This window comes from Barbus barbus (genome assembly GCF_936440315.1).
Source record: "Barbus barbus genome assembly, chromosome: 29".
NCBI lineage: Eukaryota > Metazoa > Chordata > Actinopteri > Cypriniformes > Cyprinidae > Barbus > Barbus barbus.
In genome coordinates this window covers 29,020,208-29,042,059 of record NC_136757.1, presented here as the reverse complement: position 1 = coordinate 29,042,059, position 21,852 = coordinate 29,020,208, and the positions used below count along the sequence as shown (strand labels likewise).

The 21,852-nt window shown below is 35.4% G+C and overlaps 1 protein-coding gene across 3 annotated transcripts in view; it reads right to left on the bottom strand.

Moving 5' to 3' along the window:
- Positions 1-18,937, bottom strand: part of LOC306848868 (E3 ubiquitin-protein ligase DTX1-like) — a 42,726-nt gene extending 23,789 nt beyond the window's left edge. For 2 of the 3 annotated variants that reach the window (XM_079383633.1, XM_079383635.1), the window contains exons 1-3: positions 18,709-18,937; positions 16,709-17,426; positions 2,441-3,155 (exon numbers count right to left, since the gene is read on the bottom strand). In XM_079383633.1, the coding sequence (XP_079239759.1) occupies positions 2,441-3,155; positions 16,709-16,964 (971 nt within the window). In that variant the 5' untranslated portion in view covers positions 16,965-17,426; positions 18,709-18,937. The remainder of the gene's footprint in view (positions 1-2,440; positions 3,156-16,708; positions 17,427-18,708) is intronic. The other variant, XM_079383634.1, reaches the window with a different exon arrangement.
- Positions 18,938-21,852: the final 2,915 nt, after the last annotated feature.

The window sequence follows — 21,852 nt, the reverse complement described above, 5'->3', positions numbered from 1 at the left end:
AGGACACTATTGATTATTTTCAAGCTGATCAATCTCTACAAAATGAAAGGATCAATAAACAAAGATGAGAATGATGCAATGAAGTGCAAATGGGTCAAAATAAAGATCAATCCTGTATCCAGTGTATATATAACAACAGACAGAACGATAGAACGACAGATAGATAGATAGACACAGACAGACAGACAGACAGACAGACAGACAGACAGACAGACAGACAGACAGACAGACAGACAGATAGACAGATAGACAGACAGACAGACAGATAGATAGATAGATAGATAGATAGATAGATAGATAGATAGATAGATAGATAGATAGATAGATAGATAGACAGATAGACAGACAGACAGACAGACAGACAGACAGACAGACAGACAGACAGACAGACAGACAGATAGATAGATAGATAGATAGATAGATAGATAGATAGATAGATAGATAGATAGATAGATAGATAGATAGATAGATAGATAGATAGACAGATAGACAGACAGACAGACAGATAGATAGACAGATAGATAGACAGATAGACAGACAGATAGATAGACAGATAGACAGACAGATAGATAGACAGATAGATAGACAGATAGATAGACAGACAGACAGACAGACAGATAGATAGCTAGACAGATAGATAATCATTTTTTTCCAACCAAACTATAGTTTGTTTGTTTTTTGCTTGAAAATAGAATAAATTAACAATAACCCAAGAATTATTAAAATAAGCTGACCATGAGTTATGAATGTTAAAAAAAAATTTACAGATCAGTATCAAACCATGAACTAATATACCATTTTAATAAAACTGTATGATACCAGAACAGGATTTTTAATCAATGGGGAACCAGTTTATTGAATCAGTTCACTGAACTGAACCATTCGAATGAACCAATTCTCTCAAATGAATCACAGTTCTCACACTATTGAACTAGTTAAAGGGACAGTTCACCCAGAAATGACCATTCTGTCATCATTAACTCACCCTCCAGTTGTTACAAACCTTTCTTCTGCTGAACATAGAGAGATATTTTAAAGAATCTGGGTAACCAAACCATTTCTGGTGAGAATGGAAAAAAAAAAAAAAAGTCAATGGCTACATCAACTGTTCGGTTACACACATGTTTATGTGTGTATATTTATATATATATATAAAATAAAACCCAAACAGTTTCTGGTGCCCACTGACTTCCATAGGTTTTGGGTGAACTATTCCTTTAACCGTTAAATGCATGAATGTTTCACCACTCATTATTACATATTCGGGTCTCTAGAGACCCGGACCTATATGTCCTGCACGGATGGATCTCTAACTGCTGCAATAGCAAAAAACTCTCTTGGTGTTTTAAGCACAATTACAGAAGAATAAAATAAAGCATATTTCATTACTTTTTGAAACTTAGAAGTGTTCAATTTGAGCAGAAGATTTTACCATCGCTGTCATCATCAGAGCGCACTTCCACAGTACATTCAGCTTATGTCTCATATTTGAGATCTCAACCATCATCACAAAACTATTGTTTTCAATTACTTCATATTCAATATTTTGATCACTGGCAGCTTATTCACCACATCCACCATCAAATGACAGTGACATTTATATTTCACAGCATACAGTAATTGCCATTCAAACCAGTTCAATTTTTGCTGATGATATTCTTTTGTTTTATGTCTGCAGTAATTATGAGTGAAACACCACGTCATCATTGTGTATCAAACAGTGCCACCTCGAGGAATAAAGATGCATTGCACGTATTGAGTCATCAGATATGTAAATATAGCTGTGCAGGAAAAATACACATTTACATACCTCAGGTCTCTAGTGAAGATATACACTTTTTGCAACAAATTAATCAGAAAAAAGGCACTCTTTTATATATATTTTTTTTCTTGTTATATTGTTTATAGTGCTGTCGCGATTAATCGCGATTAAAATAAAAGTTTTTGTTTACATAATATATGAGTGTGCACTGTGTATATTTATTATTTATATATAAATACAAACACATGCATGTATATATTTAAGAAAAATATGTTTATATATTAAATATATTTACTTATAAAATATAAAAATATAAATGAATATACATGTAAATATTTTCAAAACATATACTGTATGTGTGTGTGTATTTATATATACATAATAAATAAACACTGTACACACACATACGTATATTGTGTAAACAAAAACTTATTTTGGATGCAATTAATCAAGATTAATCATTTGACAGCACTAATTGTTTAATAATGAATAGATTGAGGAATACTAAGAAAGCTGATGTCTAACTTTAAAAAATGAAGGAGCGAGAAGGTAGTGAATGATGTCCTGGGTCGCTAAAGACCCGAGGTATGCATTTAAGGGTTAAGAAAGAGAAAAGACGTTCTGGAACATGTTTGGAAAACAGCAGAAACAGTCACATGATCTCAAATCATCTCTTACCCAGGAGGGACGGATCCGCGGCTGGCCGTCACTGTGATCCGCTGCGTTCCCGGCCGGTTCAGATTGTTCTGTCCGTTAATAGTAAGCGCGTGATTGGACGGCAGCGTCACGATCGCAGGAGCGCAGCGGAATTTTACACCGTTCATCTCCACCTTCCCCCCTCCTCCTCCGCCTCCCACCGAAATGTTGTTATGGTGTCCCCTGGCAACAGTCGTCGCGGGCGACCAGAGGGAGGAGCCAGCGAAGGTGTTGCTCTGCCTGACGACGGCAGTGGCTCCGCCCTCCGTCCCGTACAGCTTCCTCCTCTGCTGCAGCGCCAGGATAGCGTTGGATGCGGCCCTTGTGCTGTGGACCAGCATGCACTGCTGACAGGTGCAAGGCGTTCCAGAGCTGGTGCCCACCGGCCAGGACTGGGATTTGGGGATGGATCCGGCGATGAGAGGGTACGCCAGGTCCATCCGTCGGCGGATGCGCCGCTTCCTCTGGCTCTGCCGATTGGTTTGGGACATCCCGTCGAAGTCCACCACATAGCTGAAGCCCAGAGAGCTCAGGTCCAGCCAGGGGTGCTGCTTCTCGTAGGCGTTCTGGATGCTGACGCACAGCTCCATGTCGTACGGCGTCCAGGAGCCACAATCGTTCTCCCATTCCCACACGATGCCCTTGCCTGGAGCCGAGGACGGGTCGTAGAAATTGCGCTGCACAGGACGCATTGTGCCTGCAGTGAGAGAGAGAGGACTCATAAAGAACTAATACACAGCAAAAAAAGGATTTTCTTCGTTGTTGTTTTTTTTTCATTTCTGAAAAGTTGTGCATGGTGCAAAACTAAGTAACATTCATTTATATTTTTATGCATTTGGTGCATCTTGCTTTTATCTAAAGTGACTTACGTTGCATTAAAGTTATGCTTCTGACTCAGTACTTCTGTCTTGTTTTCCAGTATAAATACCTAAACATTCTTAAATCAAGATACATTTTCTTGAAATGCAAAATGACTTAAGATATTAAATCTCGTTTTCTGAAAAAAATCAAAGCAACATTTCACATTTTCATTTAGTTTAACTTGCGCTAAAATAACTAAAACTGTAATAAAAAAAACACTAATAAAATTACAAAAACACAACAAAATTACTAAAACTTAACAATATTAGATAACAATATTGAAATGAAAACAATATTAATAAAAATATTATATATATTCAATATAACACTAACTCATCAAATCCATTCCCATTTACCTGGGGAAATAGGGAACAATAGAAGTATATTTCAGGCTGTAACCTAATATTTTTATTATTAATTAAAACAATATTTCCAAGAAAATGGATTCCATTTTAAGCATTTCAATTAGAGAGAAAACAAAATCAGCATTTTTATTAAAAAAAAAAATACATTTTTTATAATCCACCAATTCATTGAAATATTGTGATAAAAGAAAACCAACTAACTGCATTTACATCTTTACAAATGTGAGTTTATTATTACTGTATATCTAACAAATTAGGGTCAGAAAAATAAACTTGAAGGGAAACCGAGTCCCCGCTGGCAGATATTTGTTTCAAGCAAAAACTCACTTCATTTTGATAATTTTTCAGAAAACAAAACTTAACATCTTGAGTCATTTTGCTTTAAATTAAAAAGTAAATGTGTATTGATTTAGGAATGTTCTGATATTTGAACTGGAAAACAAGAAAAAAATACTTGTACAATACAAAAATAAGATGCATAACTTTAATGCAGCATAAGTCACTTTGGATAAAAGTGTAATGCGCCAAATGTATAAAAACGTAAAGATCTTGTTCATGCACCATGACACACTGCAGATTCAAAGCGAGAATCACCCAAAGTTTGTACAATTAAAAACTGAAATAACAGTTTCACTGAATCCTAAGATAATAGACGGTGGCTTTCTCAGACGAGCATTCGATGTGAAGCTCCAGACGGGACGTGGCGGGAGGAAGATGGATGGAGGAAGAGGAAGAGAAGAGGTGAAGGAGAGCAGCACTGCTCTGTTTTACAGCTCATTAAAGAACAATTACACTCACACACATGAGCTGATCCACACACACACACACACACACACACACACACACACACACACACACACTCGACTGACCTTGAGTTTCTACAGCCCAGCCCTGACTTCCCCAGCTGATGTGGATCATAACTACATTACTGACCCCAGTTCAGACCTCAAAGTTTCATATCCTTAAACTCAATCTTAAGCGTTTCGTTAAAGCAGACAATCTTTAACCAACAACCTGCCATATTCTCCCAGTTCCTCAAAGTATTGCTGGTGGTTAGATTACAGGTGAAGTTTTGTACGCTTGTTCTTTACTGCATGAACACTTTCTACAAAAACAATGTGTTTGTATGACTAAAAATCAATTACTGCTGCATTACAAGCCCTTAATGCAGTTTTCCATGTGAGATTACCGGAGCATATCTATAAAAGCCATTCTGATCAAACTCTTCCAAACATTTACACTGTGACAAATTAACAGGATGGAAATAAAAGAGTTAAAATTAGTTGTGATAAATTGTGAATATATCACTATACTGATTTCCATAATTTTATTAAACTGTAGGGAAAGAAACACTGAATTTATCAAATTTATTGCTAACAATACACCTGGAGAGATGAGGAGAAATATGAGTCTGGTACAAGCTGTTACCTAAAAATACTTTGATTATCAGTAAATAAAACAATATTTCTGAAAAAAAAAAAAACTTCCGTTTGAAGCATTTCAATTAAACAGAGAAAAAAAATTAAGAATATATAGAAATATTTCTTTAAAAAAAAAATCCATCAAAATAACCTGTGTAAAATTATTTAATGGGAGATGAAAATGTGCTGCAGGAATTACAGTTGACAGCTCTGGAGATTTGGCTCTTTGCTCATTTCCTGGATCTGCATGATAATATCTGCCCTTAGGCCTGATGGACATGACCAGCGCTCTCTCCACCTTCAATATCTCGACTGAGGTGTGACCCTTGAGCAAGGTACTAAACCCCCAACTGCTCCCCGGGTGTGTATAAAATAGAAAGATATATATAAAACAAAAAATACAACAGTATGTTCTGTTCCCAGACTTTCACTGAAATCAACACTCGAACACAGTTAAGCAAAACACACACACACACACACACACACACACAGAGACACAGTTTCTCCATGTCCTTCCTGTATGCGCTGGTCACATCCAGCCGGATCCTCCTATGATTTTCTCATCTGTCCTCTTCCCTGAACCCAAACCTCACACTTTCCCTCACACTGGTTTCCGCTCTCTCTTCCTGTCTGTCTGTCTGGACCGCGGGTTGTTTTCTCTCAAAGCAAACAACATGAAGTCTGGACCAGCTTATTCTGGTCATTTACACAGAAAGAGACCAGCTGACTGATTATATTATATTATATTTTAAAATCTTAATTATATATTAAAGCTATCTCTTATTTTAATTCACCCCTTCAAATATTCAAGTATTCAAATTTTAGTGTGATTTGTAGACCTGGAAAAGTCATGTAAATTAATAAAATCGCAAAGCGCTATGGATATTTTTTTATATTTTTGTATAGTTTATACATTTTATTTATTTTTCTATTTATCCTAAGCTATAAAATATATTATTGAGTAGAAATTGAGAGTAAAAAAAAAATATTTTTTTAAATAAATCTATTTTTATTTAATATTTTTATATATATTTTAGAGTTTTTATACTCTCAACATTTACCATATACATTTTGAAAATCTGGATATATGAGGTCACCTAATTTTAAGTGATTTATAAAGCTGGAAAGGTCACGGAAATAAAAATCATAAAGCACCATGGCCATTTTTATACATTATAAAAAAATCATGAAATTATTAAATCATTAAATGATAAAGCGCAATGAGCATTTTTATACATTTTGAGAGCAAAAAAACAACAACACTTTTTTTCATTGATAAATGACACAGGGCCTTTAATAAAGTCACAGGATCTTCAAATATTGTTGTATTTTCATATTCTTTCTTTAAATATTTTATTTATATATTTAAAAAAATAATAATTATATATATATTTTTATACATTAATACATTTTTGTAGTTATTTCAATACCCCATAAAATCGGGTAAAAAAAAATAATAGTTAAAAAATGTATTTTTTAGAATCCTTATAAATCACTAACGACTGGAATATTGTTGTAAACAATGATGGGCCTTCAGAAAGGTTTAGAACAACTGCTGTTTTATCCTAATATAGACACAGATGCATGTCATTTTGTCATTGCAACAGATACACACTTTGGCTTCACTGCACTAGTGTGAATCTTGTGAGGCTGCTAGTTAGCAGAGAGTTACTGCAGAGCTTGCAGTTCAGCTGCAACACAAAAAGACTTAAAAGACTGTAGCTGTAAGCCATAACAGCAGAACACACACACACACACACAGAGAGAGATGCATCGTGACCGTCTGTGCCAAAGGAAGCTGGTACAACAAAGTGTCCACTGCCCCGTGAACGCCCAGCATGTCAGCGTCAACGCCTGTTATGTCCACTTCACTAAACACACACACACACACTGTATGATGTACTACAGTAAACTCTGAGGTACAGTAGATGCTTTGCAGTGTTTCAGATAAGACCACTGTATTTCCTGCAAGAGAAAACCAAAACACATTCTCTCACACGCTCATGCACATATTCAGTGGAAAACCCCGTCATAAACCAGAGCACTTCAACACCTCCACTTTTCTCACACGCTATCTGTGGGCGGAGCCTCCAATCAAACTATCTGGGGGGCGGAGCTTGTCTTTTAGCTGCCTTCAAAACATGTCAGAAGGATTTTTATTTAAAATGAGCACCTGAATAGGGAGCATACTTTACTTTAATTGTCTCTGGCTTCACAGTACATCACCAACACACACACACACACACACACACACACACACATAAATATCAAATACATCAGTACTTTCAAATTTTGACAGCACTGGGCACGAAGGATAATTGTTAAACTTTCCTTGTCGCTCGTGGCATGCCTACAGCATGTCAAAGAATTATGTGAGCTAAAACTAAAACAAGTTACTTGAAATAAAAAATAAAAAAACTAACCTATTTTATTTTAACTAGTTGCAATAGAATAATTTCTCATTTTAATTTAGCTTGACTTTAAGTGCAAAAATAAGTAAAACTGAAATAAACATGAATAAAAACTATATAGACATTAAAAACAACAAAAAAGTAAAAAATTACTAAAACTTTAAAATTAAAATGAGAACAGAATATACAAAAACAAACTAATTCAAACTATTTAAAAAAACTATAATAAGTCCTCAATGATAATAACACTGGGTGATATAAATCATAGAGAATTTGCAGAATCGCTTGCATTTTCTTAAAAAAATTTACAAATAAAATAAAATAAAAAATACACACACACACACACACACACACATATTTATTTATTTATTTTATTTGTTTCTGGTTTGTTTTCCAACCACTGCATTGCTAAGAAAACAAGCAACAAACCAATTTTATCATCATTAATATAATTAGTACAGATACAGGGGTGTGAAAAAGTGTTGGCCCCCTTCCTGATTTTTTTAATTTTTTGCATGTTTGTCACACTTTAATGTTTCAGATCATCAAACAAATTTAAATATTATTAATCAAAGATAACACAAACACAACATGCAGTTTTTGAATGAAGTTTTTTATTATGAAGGGAAAACAAAATCCAAACCCACATGGCCCTGTGTGAAAAAGTGCTTGCCCCCTAAACCTAATAACTGGTTGGGCCACCCTTAGCAGCAACAACTGCAATCAAGCGTTTGTGATAACTTGCAATGAGTCTGTTACAGCGCTGTGGAGGAGTTTTGGCCACTCATCTTGGCAGAATTGTTGTAATTCAGCCACATTGAAGGGTTTTCGAGCATGAACCGCCTTTTTAAGGTCATGCCACAGCATCTCAATAGGATTCAGGTCAGGACTTGAGACTAGGCCACTCCAAAGTCTTTGGATCATTGTCCTGCTGCAGAACCCAAGTTCGCTTCAGCTTGAGGTCACGAACAGATGGCCGGACATTGTCCTTCAGGATTTTTTGGTAGACAGCTGAATTCATGGTTCATTTATCACAGCAAGTCTTCCAGGTCCTGAAGCAGCAAAACAGCCCCAGACCATCACACTACCACCACCATATTTTACTGTTGCTATGATGTTCTTTTTCTGAAATGCTGCGTTACTTTTACACCAGATATAATGGGACACACACCTTACAAAAAGTTCAGACACTTTTTCACACAGGGCCATGTGGGTTTGGATTTTGTTTTCCCTTCATAATAAAAAACTTCATTTAAAAACTGCATGTGTTTACTTGTGTTATCTTTGATTAATATTTAAATTTGTTCGATGATCTGAAACATTAAAGTGTGACAAACATGCAAAAAAAATAAAAAATCAGGAAGGGGGCCAACACTTTTTCAGACCACTGTATATAATAAAATGCATATAATAAATGTAATAAAATATAATATATATATTTTTTTAATAATAGTTTGAATAACAATTCATTTTAGTTTTAGTAAGTTTTGTTTTTGTTATTTTTATTGATTTGTTCATAATAAAATATAATAAAAACATCATACACTTTATTTGTTTATTAATATTTAGAATTACTTTTCCTTTATATTTTCCGTTTTCTTTTTGATTTTAATAAAAGTTTTGTTTTTGTCATTTTTATTCAGTTTTTTTTTTAAATATGTCTGTCATTTTTATTCATTTTTATTTCAGTTAACATTTATTTTAAGTAACAAAAGACTTTTTAGATTTTATTTAACAATAATAATCCTGTTTAAAACTTTGTGTCAGAAAGTAAAATACAGTAAGCGTAGAACTAAAGGACGTGGCATGTTCTGCCTGATTAAAATTCACCTTGAGACTGCAGTACGAAGAGCACCTTTGGCTGTCATTCCTAATGAGCAAAGTGGAAACTGTGGCCGTACACTACTCCATTCTGGATCGGCCGCATGGGGAGCTGCTGCCAAAAAGCATCTGGCTAATATTATTCATCTCACCATTCAAGACAAGACAAGTGCTGACCAGACAGAGAGAGAGAGAGAGAGAGAGAGAGAGAGAGAGTCTTGGCTCTCCTACATCACCTTTACAGGTTAATTGTTTTAAAATGCTTCAGTGTGCAAACTTTAAGCGTGATATTAATACAGAAAAGGTTGCAGTAATGAACTGCCCTGCAAGTTCAACAGCTCATCTGTCAGACAGCCAGTAAATACACACATGACACCTAAAGCTGCGGTGTGCGATATTTAACTAGTTTCTGGAGTGTTCAAACTCAACCAATGATGTGAGTTTGGGGGCGGGGCTATCTGTGTGCCTGACGAATAGAAGATGAGGGGAGGAGCACAAGGAAACCTGTTTGGAAACAATCATAATTTTTACAATAGGCTGAGTTTCATTAATGGTGCAGAAATTAACTAGCAGCTCCAACATAAACTAGTATTCAAAAGTTTAGGGTTTCAATGTTTTTGAAATAAGTCTCTTCTGCTCATCAAGGCTGCATTTATTTGAACAGAAATGCTGTAAAAATGTGAAATATTATTAGAATGTAAACTAGCTGTTTTCTATGTAAGTATATATTAAACTGTAATTTATTTCTGTGATCTGCAGCTGTATTTTCAGCATCATTACTCCAGTCTTCAGTGTGACATGATCTTCAGAAATCATTCTAATATACTGATTTACTGCTCAACACACATTTATGATTATCATCAATGTTGCAAACAGTTGTGCTGCACAATATTTATGTGAAAACCATGATACATTTTATTTTTCAAGATTTTTTGATAAATTGAAGGCTGAAAAGAACAGAATTTATTTGAAACGGAAATCTTTTGTGACATTATAAATATCTTTACTGTCACTTTTCATCAATTTAATGCATCCTTGATGAATAAAAGTATTGATTTCTATAAAAAGACCCCAAACTTTTGAACCCTTCTTTTGTTTTCTGGGAAACTGCTCTCTAAAAGTTACGTGTTCACAAAGTCACATTCATAAGTTTCATTCTCAGTAAGAACACGCAGGTATGAGACTCTATACACGTAAATGTCCAACAAAAAAAACACTTAGACAACACAAACCTGTATTCAAAGAAGACACTCACACATCTGTGACCACACACCACATTCATCAGCGTTCACACATCAGTTTCTCACAGTCAAAGCAGATCTGTGAAAAACATGACACCTATCTCTCTCTGAGGTAAACCGAAACATCACAGCCAATCACACTCACACAAAACACAATCGATCATGACCTGACCCCTCATCTCTAGAAACACGTCCCATCTACCTTCTGGCAGATTAACTATTTGACAGCAGTATGAAGGGCAAAAAGTAGCCAGATGCATAAAACAAACTTTAGGACCAAGCAGAAACACCTGCCAACTGGCTGCTTTGGCACTGGACTGAAATAAAGCTCTCTGTTCTTGGCCAGAGCTCACAGCCAATCAGATATCACATAGCCAAATTAATATTCATGATCCAAGAGTGGCTGGCCAACCAGGGACCACAGGCTATTATGACTGAATTAGAGTCACAAAAAAAATTAGTCACACTATTAGTCACTCTAATTTTCAATATGTTTGCCATGGCATATTATTTTATTGCATTTGCTATGAAATAGAAGTAAATTCTGAATTTATCTCTGCCACCGTTGATTGACAGTCATAAATGTCATAACATCATGGTTTGTCAGGTCAGTTTATAATGATTTTCAGAAATTTGAGTGACAGCGATTGTCCTGATGAAAATAATTATACAAATTAGCAGCTATGTGACGCCTTTTGCAGTTACAAACTCGTTATCCAGCAAAATATTTATTTTTAGCAGCAAGAAAAAAATTATTTTGAATTTTTATTTTTCAATCCTATTTATAATCTGATTTTCTTTTTTGAAAAAGCGTTTTTTAAGAACTGGGAATTATAAACGTTCTTTTTTAAGAATTATAAAGGTAAACGTGTTTTCTTAAAATTTACTGAATAAGAAATGAGTTGCCAATCCAAAATCCTTAAAAATGCTAAAATTATAATTAAAATAATCATTTAAAATGTTAAAATAATAATACGAATGTAGTATGACAGACACTGGCTTAAAGTTAAAAGAAAAAATAATAAATAAATAAACAAATAAATGATTCAATTAAAATGAATGGATAAAAAATAATAAATAAATACAAATAAATAATCAACCTTTTTTATAATAAATAATATTAAACTAATGATAAAAATGTAAATCAGACAGACACTAATTTACAGTAAAAAGACAAATAAATATTTAAATAATAAATAATTAATAAATAAAAATTATTATTAAATCTGCTATATAATAATAATAGTAATAATAATAATAATCTGATTTTCTACATTTATTACCAGTTATGCTGCCCATTGTTAATGTAATACAGTATATCGTACAGTATGCAACTACTGTTTTTTTATATTGATTGGCTGATATTTAACATTAATATTAACATTGATTTAACATTGACTGGCGGATCCTGCACGCACTTCAATAATGCATATTTCTAGCCTGCTGTAAAGTACACACTTCACATCAGTCAACTGAACAAAACAAATTATTGCAGAGTCACTTTTCAAATCTGTGTGAGACGTGTAAGAGAAGACGTCTACAGCGCTGCAGAAAACCACAGACTCTCTCCTGAGACAAACAGATCAATTCGGTCTGGCCAGAGATCAAACCCCATTCAAACACACACAATCACATCTCACACTGCCATTCATCACACACACACACACACAGAGCAGTCATTCCTTATCAAGAGATGTGATGAAACTTCTAACAGTGAGTAATAAAGTTGAGTGTGTTCATCATGGGGGTCCAGACTTGAATGATTCCTCAAATCAAGAGAGCTGTGCTGCTACTTTACAATTTCCAGATGCTGGACCAGAAAACAGCTGAAAAAAACCCCCAAGTAGCTACAGAGTAACATGTAAAAACCATAACTAAAAATTTGCAACCATATCAACGCCCTGGCAACCGCACACAGCACCATAGCAACTGCATAGCAACACCCTGGCAACAATCTACAGCACCATAGCAACACCCTGGTAAAACAATAAGAACACCTTTGCTACTGCATAGTAACATGCTAAAAAATGAGAAATCCCTAGCAACTACATAAAAATATGCTAAAAAACATCTTAGAAACCGCATATCAATGCCCTGGCAACCATCCACAGCACCATAGCAACTGCATAGCAACACCCTGGCAACCACTAAGGACACACTTGCTACTTAATTGCATCATGCTAAAAAAATATTTAGAAAACCCTAGCAACTACATAAAGCATGCTTAAAATACATTAGAAACAACACAGCAACACCCTGGAAACAATCCACAGCACCACAGCAACTGCATAGCGACACTCTGGTAACCAATCTAAACCCCTTAGTGACTAAATAGCAAAATGCAACAACAACAAAAAATTTTAGAAAAACCCTAGCAACTGCATAAATACATGGTTAAAAACACATTAGAAACAACACAGCAATGCCCTGGCAACAATCCACAGCACTACAGCAACTGCATAGCAACACCCCAGCAGCCAGTCAGAATACACTAGATACTGTTCTACATAGTAACCAAAAAAGTAATAAAACCACAGCAACAGCATTAAAAATGACAAAAACGTCCTTAGCAACCACATAGCAACGCCCTGGCAACCATACGCAACACCATAACAACACCCTGGTAAACGATAAGAATACCCTTGCTACTGCATAGTAATATGCTAAAAATACATGCTATGAAAATCACAAATCCCTAGCAACTGCATAAAAACATGAGTAAAAAATGTAGAAAAATCTGGCACCTTAAAAACACCTTAGAAGCAACATAGGAACACCCTTAGAGACTACATAACAAAATGATAAAAAAAAAAAAGATGTCAGTATGACCTTAGTGACAGCTGCTGTTTACTAGACTCAATCCCATACTGCATACTTACAACACATGAGGAAACCTCAAAGAAAATCACTCATATCCAAGCAGTAAGGGAAGGACACACACAGGATGAAAGTCATAGAATGTAACAGCTACACACAATATTGTACTCCTAAAATTCACGTCGTACTTGTAAACTCTGTGCATGCATTATGGTTAATGCATGCTCGAGTAGTCGATTGTTTCTGACAGCGCCAACTAGTGGTTGAAGTAGTCGTTCACTCGACTAGTCTATGCAAGCCCTATTTAACGCAGACTTTCAGGATGGGCCTTCATGCAAAATAGAAACACATGCATGAATATGTAACATTTACAGATAAGGATATAACCGTAAAATGAAAGTTTTGCGCGGAGGAATCATATCACACATTAAACACACACATCTGTCAAAGCGCTCGACAGGATGAGCCATGTTAAACATCATGCTAACGCATTAGTTTGAAGTTTAAAATAAAGTGCAAAATTGGCATGTTTTGGGCAGCTTGGATCATGCACCTTTCCAGAAGCAGCTCACTCTGTTTCTTCCACTATTAGATTAATTTAGATTCAATTCGTCCATAGAAATGCATTATTCAGTGGTATAATTACACACATTACACACTACCTAAAGTTGAAAAGAGAAAAAGCATAATAGGAACCTTATTCATTATGCACTTAAATGAAGACTTAAAATAGTATTGTATTGTTTATAGATATTGTACATTAAAATTACTTCTGACTAACCACATTAAAGAAAACCTTCTGCATGGTTAGAATTTTAAAAACTCCCAAAGAGAGGCTCTGTCAGATTTAGCTCATGTCTGGGGAAAATTTATTTCCCACAAGTATAACTACAGTGAGTAAACCCACACACACACACACACACACACACACAGAGTCATCTGGAAGTTGGTGGAGCCGTAAAACCACAGAGTCAGGGGTCATGAGAGACGTTGATTTCTCATTTTAGGTTTAGCCTGGTTTTACGGATTACCCAGAAGGCCTAAAAATCCAGAGTCTAAAAGAGTTTCTCTTTTAAACTCACAGAGGAAGTACTTCCATTTAAACAACCTTCCTGCTGAAAAGTGCAGTTTTGAACAGTTTTGAATTTACATCCTGGTCCAAGCTAGTTTTTTCTACTTAGTTCTAGCACTACGTTTTCCAGCAAAATGTAATGAAACTGTCTGATCAAGTCTTGCTGGTTAAATGAACTGATAATGTACACCTCAATGCAATGGATAAAAGTGTCTGCCAAAGGCTTAAATGCAAATGAAATTGTCTAATAATAAAATTCAAGATCTTAAAATAGTTAAACTATTTAAAGAAAATATATAAACTCTAATTAAAAATATTTACAAAATACAATAGCATCTGAACATTTTTAAATCAAGAAACGTTTATTTGAGGAGATCTGCCAATGCGGTCAGAAAAATAAACTTAATTGAAAGGGAAAACGAGTTTTGTTTTTCTTACTCCACTGTCATATATTTATTGCTGTTTTAAGCATAAAGTCACTTAATTTTGATCTTTTCTTTTTAGAAAAAAAGTCTAATCATATGTGATTTTGATTCTTAATTCCCAAGTATCTTGATTTAAGAATGTTTAGCTAATTTAGTGAAAAATAACTGTGTAATATTGTGGTTTCAAAGCAACCAGCATCCAGCATCCAGATCCCGTGGCAGTGACATCAAAGCTAATGTGTGCCATCTTTACAGTACTTTCTCTTTGATCTAGTTTGATACAGAAATGTTTACTCAATGAAAGTCTGAGGTCGGGACTATCTGTCTGACCAAACTCTTAAGGAAATCTGAAGGAAAGCATGAATTTTGCAACACTTTTTAGTGAAGTTATTGCCATAGAAATGGAACTTTTCAAGTTCAGTTGTGTCAATTTGTCAATATTCAGTTGTGCTGTAATGAACAAAAACATGCACCAAAATAACACACAGCTCGGTTTTCCATGGAGCATCTCATGTGTCCTAATTTAACCCTAAACCGTTCTACTTTAGGTCATTTGTTGTCTCATGAGGGAAAACAGTGGCCTGCAGCAATGGCATCATGCGAACAGAGAGCCCTGGGGACGCGCCGATCTATGTGTGTGTGTGTGTGTGTGTGTGTGTGTGTGTGTGTGCGTGCGGAGAGAGTCTTCAGAGAGAATCTGCTCTTGGTAAGAACTGCACAGATTTTCCAAACAGTCCATAAACCCTCAAGCTGTCTTTGTTCATCTAGTTGACTTCAAATGCAACATACCGCAAACACACACATGCATTCATGCACTATCACACGAGCGCGTCTCTCAAACCATCCGTTCAGTCTCTCCTCTAACGCACTTTTGCTGAACGTTTAACCTTGAAAGGTGTGCTTTTGATGTGTGGGAACTGAAGCAAGTGGTTATATAGCTGTCTACACATTTACTGTCCTCTTGGGAAGTTCCTATTTACAAGTTGGGATGTCGTAATAATAACATCAGATGTGAGTCACTTTAATCAGAACAAGATGGCAATGTAACATTTCTACAAAACATTCAGAAAAAGATTTTTTGTAGACTACTTCTACAAAATGATTAATAAAGAACGCACACACTAAGTGTGTTTTTGCTTTTTTATGCATTTATTCTATATCTGAAGGTGGTGTAAATTTAATCATTATATAAAAGCTATATAAAGCTAGCTAAGTTGCATGTATAAAATACATATTACAATAAAATATGCATAATGATTCAATTTTAACAATAACCGATAAACCTTCAAAGAGAAATCTGCTGCGAGCTCTGAGGTTAATCGATTGTCCACGCTTTTGTTCAACTCATCTGTTCACATTAATTCAACTTTTTAAAATAATCGTATTAAATAGCAAAACTTTGTGGTGAAAACCCATATTACCTATGATGCTGTGCAGAAAATTCCACCAATCAGACAGTTGCATTAAGCAAAGTGCAAGAGCTCTTTAGCTCCGCCCACTCCCATGAAACGCTGACGTAATCGAGTCAATCTATGCTCTCAAAATAATTAAATATTTGAATAGCTATGCATATTTTGCAGAAGAACACAACCAAAAACTTTAAATTAATAGTTTTATTTTTCTCCGTCATATTAAATTCAATTATATTATTCGCAATGCTTCAGATTGTAGTTCTTTCCCTCATTTAAGTTATAAATGCACTGAATTTGTGGAGGCTTTCATGTGCATTCAAGTTTGCAGCATGACTTAAATGCACCGTTTCACATTCAATTCAAATCCACTTTACATAAGTAAACAACATATCTCTGGGACTCACCTGTGTCTTGTCTGAACTGATGCATGGACTGCAGGTCTATGACGTAGGGTGCGAGCTGCGGATCCACCTGCCCCAGTATGACGGTCCCTCGTACGTCTCCCTTCAGGACGTTTTCGATGTGATGACAAACGGCAGCGCTGTATGGCCTCCAGCGGCCGTGTTCGTTCATCCATTCCCAAACCACCACCCTAGCCATGCTCTGAGACGAGTATCCGCCTCCCAGCGACACCAGAACCCCAGGGCCGGGACGAGCCATTTGATTCAACTCCACACCAACAGCAAACAGAGTGGATTTCGTCCCAATATATGCAGGGAAAAACGTTCCAAGAGAATGTTCCTATTGAAAACACATTGTGAAGATTCAAAACTCTTGATTTTGCTTAAGAACGAACGCACAAACTGCAGAAGTCAATGCACGTCCTGCAGCAAAACGAATTAGATGCTGCTCTGTTCACATGAGGGATTCGCCGCTGTAATTGAGTTTGCCCACATAAACTAGATTAGTCTCTAGTATTCCAGCTCTGGAAGTAATCATACTCTCCGAAGTAACTCCTCCTCAGAAGAATAATCCAAAATAGATGATCTGAGATAGAGTCCAGTCACTGCTAGTGATAATCCTGCCGACTGAAGTCCAGTTTTCTGGTCTAGATCCAGTTGAAGGAGAACACGCTGCTCTTGGAAAGGACTGGCAGTTTTTGCATCCACATGGTCTGCAATACTATTGCGCATGTAATGAAACAGACAGAAAAAGAGAGTGAAAATCAGACCAAAAATATATAATCAAACTTCATTTATTTGGAGGTCCCACTATATAGTTGTAGAATTATCATTAAAAATAATTTATCATTGGCTGCTGTGCTGTTTCATCAGTGGTACCTACAGTAGATAAACTTAATGCATATCTAAATAAATCTTCTTTATTTCCTTTTTTTTTTTTTTCCATTTTTATGTTGCAGTAACACCACTTGCATTAAAATCTGCGATTGCTTTCATGCGAAAATAAATGAATAGCTTTATTTTTAATTAAATCTAATTTATAATATTTTATTTAATTTTTTTTTTTTTTTTTTTTTTAAATGGGACAGTTATGCATTATGAAACATTTGCATGCATGTCAGGAATGTTTAAATACATTTACATATTAATTATAAGATCATATATTATTTAAAGTATAGCAGGTTTTTTTTTTTAAAACAGTAGTTTTTACAGGAATTGTTTTCATCGCAGTTTGACTTTTGCCATCAGTAGGTAATATTGTTAACTGCATCTACTGATGCCACAAGCAAAACCTGTAGCAAATCATGTCAGACATGCATGTGAACATGATATACTGAAAACACACATATGCATACAGAAAGAGAGAGAGAGAGAGAGAGAGAGAGATCCCTCTCCTCCTGGTACCCATGAGCCCTTTAACAAACCCTAAGGAAAGATCCAATCAGTGATCAATAACTGCAGACCATCACCATAAATCCAAAACAAACCCATGTTCTTCTCAGCGCAACCCAATCCCGAATGAATCGCATGTGACCTCCAATAGACCAGTCTATTATAAGCCAGTTCTAGCCAAACATCTGTCTGAGGTCCGTTTAAACGGCATGCGAGTGGAAGAGCCGGTTCTGCTCATAAATCCGCTCTCGATTCATCTTCATTTACGAACAAATGATCTCGTTCTTCTCCATATGGGCTCCAGCTCCGCGTCTCCTCCGGATTTGATCGGATCCGTTCATCAGAATCTCATCAGTGCATCACACCGAATCAAACGGGACGATTTTATCCACTAAAGCGAGAATTTATTATTAGATATGAAATAAGGGAATATGCGCTCTTACGGATCTCTAGGAATAAACGGGACGCACATGAGCCATGATGAATTAATTTATCCAGGCTCATTCTGAATACGACATCTCACATGGAAACGAATTCGTGTTATTTCGCATCAAGTAGAGCGTGTTTTACCTCCGCACAGACGCAGAAATGAGGAGAAATGAATCAGTCACCTGTGATGTGAAGCGTCTCCGCCGAACCGAGACGATGAACCGGAGATCTGGTCCAGAATAACGAAAGACTGAATAAGCGAAGTGTTTCTAGATCACATTCCCGACGCTAAACGAGCAGAAGAGAGTCGGATTTCACCGTGTTCTGCTGTCTATGAGCTCTATTGGCTGTTGCTCATGTTGTGCGCATCCTCCGCCGCCTGACTGTTGCTTGTGTGTGTGTGTGTTGTGTGTGTGTGTTTGTGGCTCTATTTACCTCAGCTTGGAAAGAAGCAGCAGTTTCAGCATGAGAAAATCAGATTTTCCTTCCAGATGACCTCGTGTGTGACTACCATCACTCAGAAATCCCATAAAGAGAAGTGCATCATGCTTATATAGAAATATATGTATAATAATGTGTAAGAAATTACAAAACATCACATCATTATAAAACATTAAAACAAAAGCAATATTAATAAATAATTTAAGAGTTATTACAATAAGGTTTCATTTAACATCAGTTAACTATATTAATAAACATGAATTAACAATGCATCTATTGCACTAAATGTTAATTTAAACATTTATGATTGCATTTTTTAAAATATTATAATAATAAATGCTGTAAACATCATTTGACAACCAATGAGAACTTATTTTAGTGTTATTTTAATAACAATCATTATATTTTTAAGCAATATGACACTAGAGAGCATAACCAATGTATTCAGAACAACATCATGCTTGTTAGTGTGATATTGCATTATATTAGAAGTTGTTAATGGTCAATGGTTAAGAAGATAGCTTACTTTTCTGTCAAAAATGTCTGGTTAGTTTCAATATTTCTTCTACACCAATGAAAATGCAGAAGCATCAAGCTTTGTGTGTCTGAAAGCCGGTCTGGAACAGTGCATGTGACTGGTTTTCCATTTTCCACTCTCTGGTAAGAGAAACAGTGACGTTTCTCGCTCCGCTTGAGTTCAGCATCGCTCACACACTGATCTGAATCACTGTAAGCACAGATGAGTGAACTGGTACCAACAGAGAAACATCCCAGTGCTTTATACTGTACCCTCCTCCTCCAAGGACCTTCAAGGTTTGCTTAAAGACATTAAGCGTCAGGATCCCAACAGAGTGATATATATATATATATATATATATAAATATACATTTGCCTGGATGTCAATGGTGAAGATGCCTCATGGTCAACATGTTCGCCATTAAATATTCATATTACTGGAGTCTGCTATAAAAATTAAAAAAAAAAAAAGAAATTATATATTTTATTTATAAATGTGTTATTATTTGATGAAGATAAATCAATCAATCAGTCAATCCAGAGATTAATAAAAAAAAAGCTATTTTTTTTCTTGATGTGTAAAGAGCATCTACAACATATAAAATGTAACATTACTGTAATTTCAAGCATTATTGAACCAGGACTTCACTGAAGAAGCTCACTGATCACCCTAACAACTGGACTTGTTATCTAGTCAAGTCAAATCTATTTGTATAGCACTTTTATAATACTGTAATGTCTAATTCCTTTGTGCTTCAAAATAAAGCAAGTTTTATGGCTGGGTGATCAATGATACTGTATATTACTATGAAATAAGGGATCCTCCATTCAGATATAACTCACACACATCAGAGCATTGCGTGGACTTGATAGCTGTGTTCTTAAACTGAATCAGTTCACTGGCTTCATCAAAGATCATCATTTCCACTCTGAATTATTTTAAATGGCACTGACATAAATCTAACTGCAGCAGCTTTAAATTATTAACTGAACACTCAGAGATCAAATTAAATATTCTTTTTTTTTAAATAAATACATGTTGAATTGAATAAATGTTTAAAGGTGAATCATATGAAATGCTATCAGATATGCATCACTGATATACTATATGTGCTAGACAACACTAAAAATACAATATAATTATAGCCATCACCAATCCACTAGCTGAAGTTTTGTGTGTGTGAGTGTGTGTGTGTGTGTGTGTGCACCTGGTATTCATCACGTCCTGGGGACCAAATGTCCCCACAAGGATAGTAATACCAGTAAATCTTAATCTTGTGGGGACATTTTTTGGTCCCCATGAGGAAACAAGCTTATAAATCATACAGCATAAAGTTTTTTGAAAATCTAAAAATGCAGCATGTTTCCTGTGAGGGCTAAGTTTAGGTGTAGGGTTGGTGTAGGGCAATAGCACATACAGATTGTACAGTATAAAAACCATTACGCCTATGGGATGTCCCCATAAAACATGGAAACCCAACATGTGTGTGTGTGTGCGTGTGTGTGTGTGTGTGTGTGTGTGTGTGTGAATACAGTATAAACAGTCACAGCGTCCTCTAGTGTCTGAGGATATTTATTGTACTTCTAAAACACACAGGTGCTTGAATGTGCCTGATGACACAGTGCAAAGCAAATAAACAGATCTGTCTGTGCGAACGACCTTTGAACTGTGTGCATTTAAGTTCAGTTTTAAAGAAGCATTTAATTACACTATTACAGCACTATTAAACACTCATTCCTGACAGATTACTTTCTGATTGTACCATTGAAACACTTTTTGTGAAGCTTCTTTGAAACAAAATGCATTGTGAAAAGAGCTATACAAATAAATCTGAATCAGATTATTAAAGCACATTACTTAAGACTTTCAGCAATATACACTGGTCAGACTCAGACACTTACTTATGTGTTGATGCTGTTGTCTTCCCAACAAAAAGATGTAGCTTCTGGAGACAAAATGAACATCCACTCACACAAAAGGACAGACAATCTGATGCATATTTGTAAGAAACAAATCCATTGTTTTCAAATTCAAAACAATTGCTTCTGGCTATGAATGTGTGTGTGTGTGTGTGTGTGTGTTTAAAAGCTACATTGCCTAAGAGGCTTTATTAAAACAAAAACAATATGTATAGTATAGGCCTAATTAAACATGCTTTTTTTTCTAGCACTTGTACATGCATTTATACTGCACTTACAAACTGCATGAATAATGTAATGCTATTTATATATAGATATAAATATAAAAACTGGAATCTAGAAATATTTTTAAAAATAAAAAAATTGAGTGATACTTTTAAATGTGAAAAAAATGCCAGTAGATGTCGGCAAGCCATTGTCTTAAGTGATTAATTTTTTTATTTTCCATT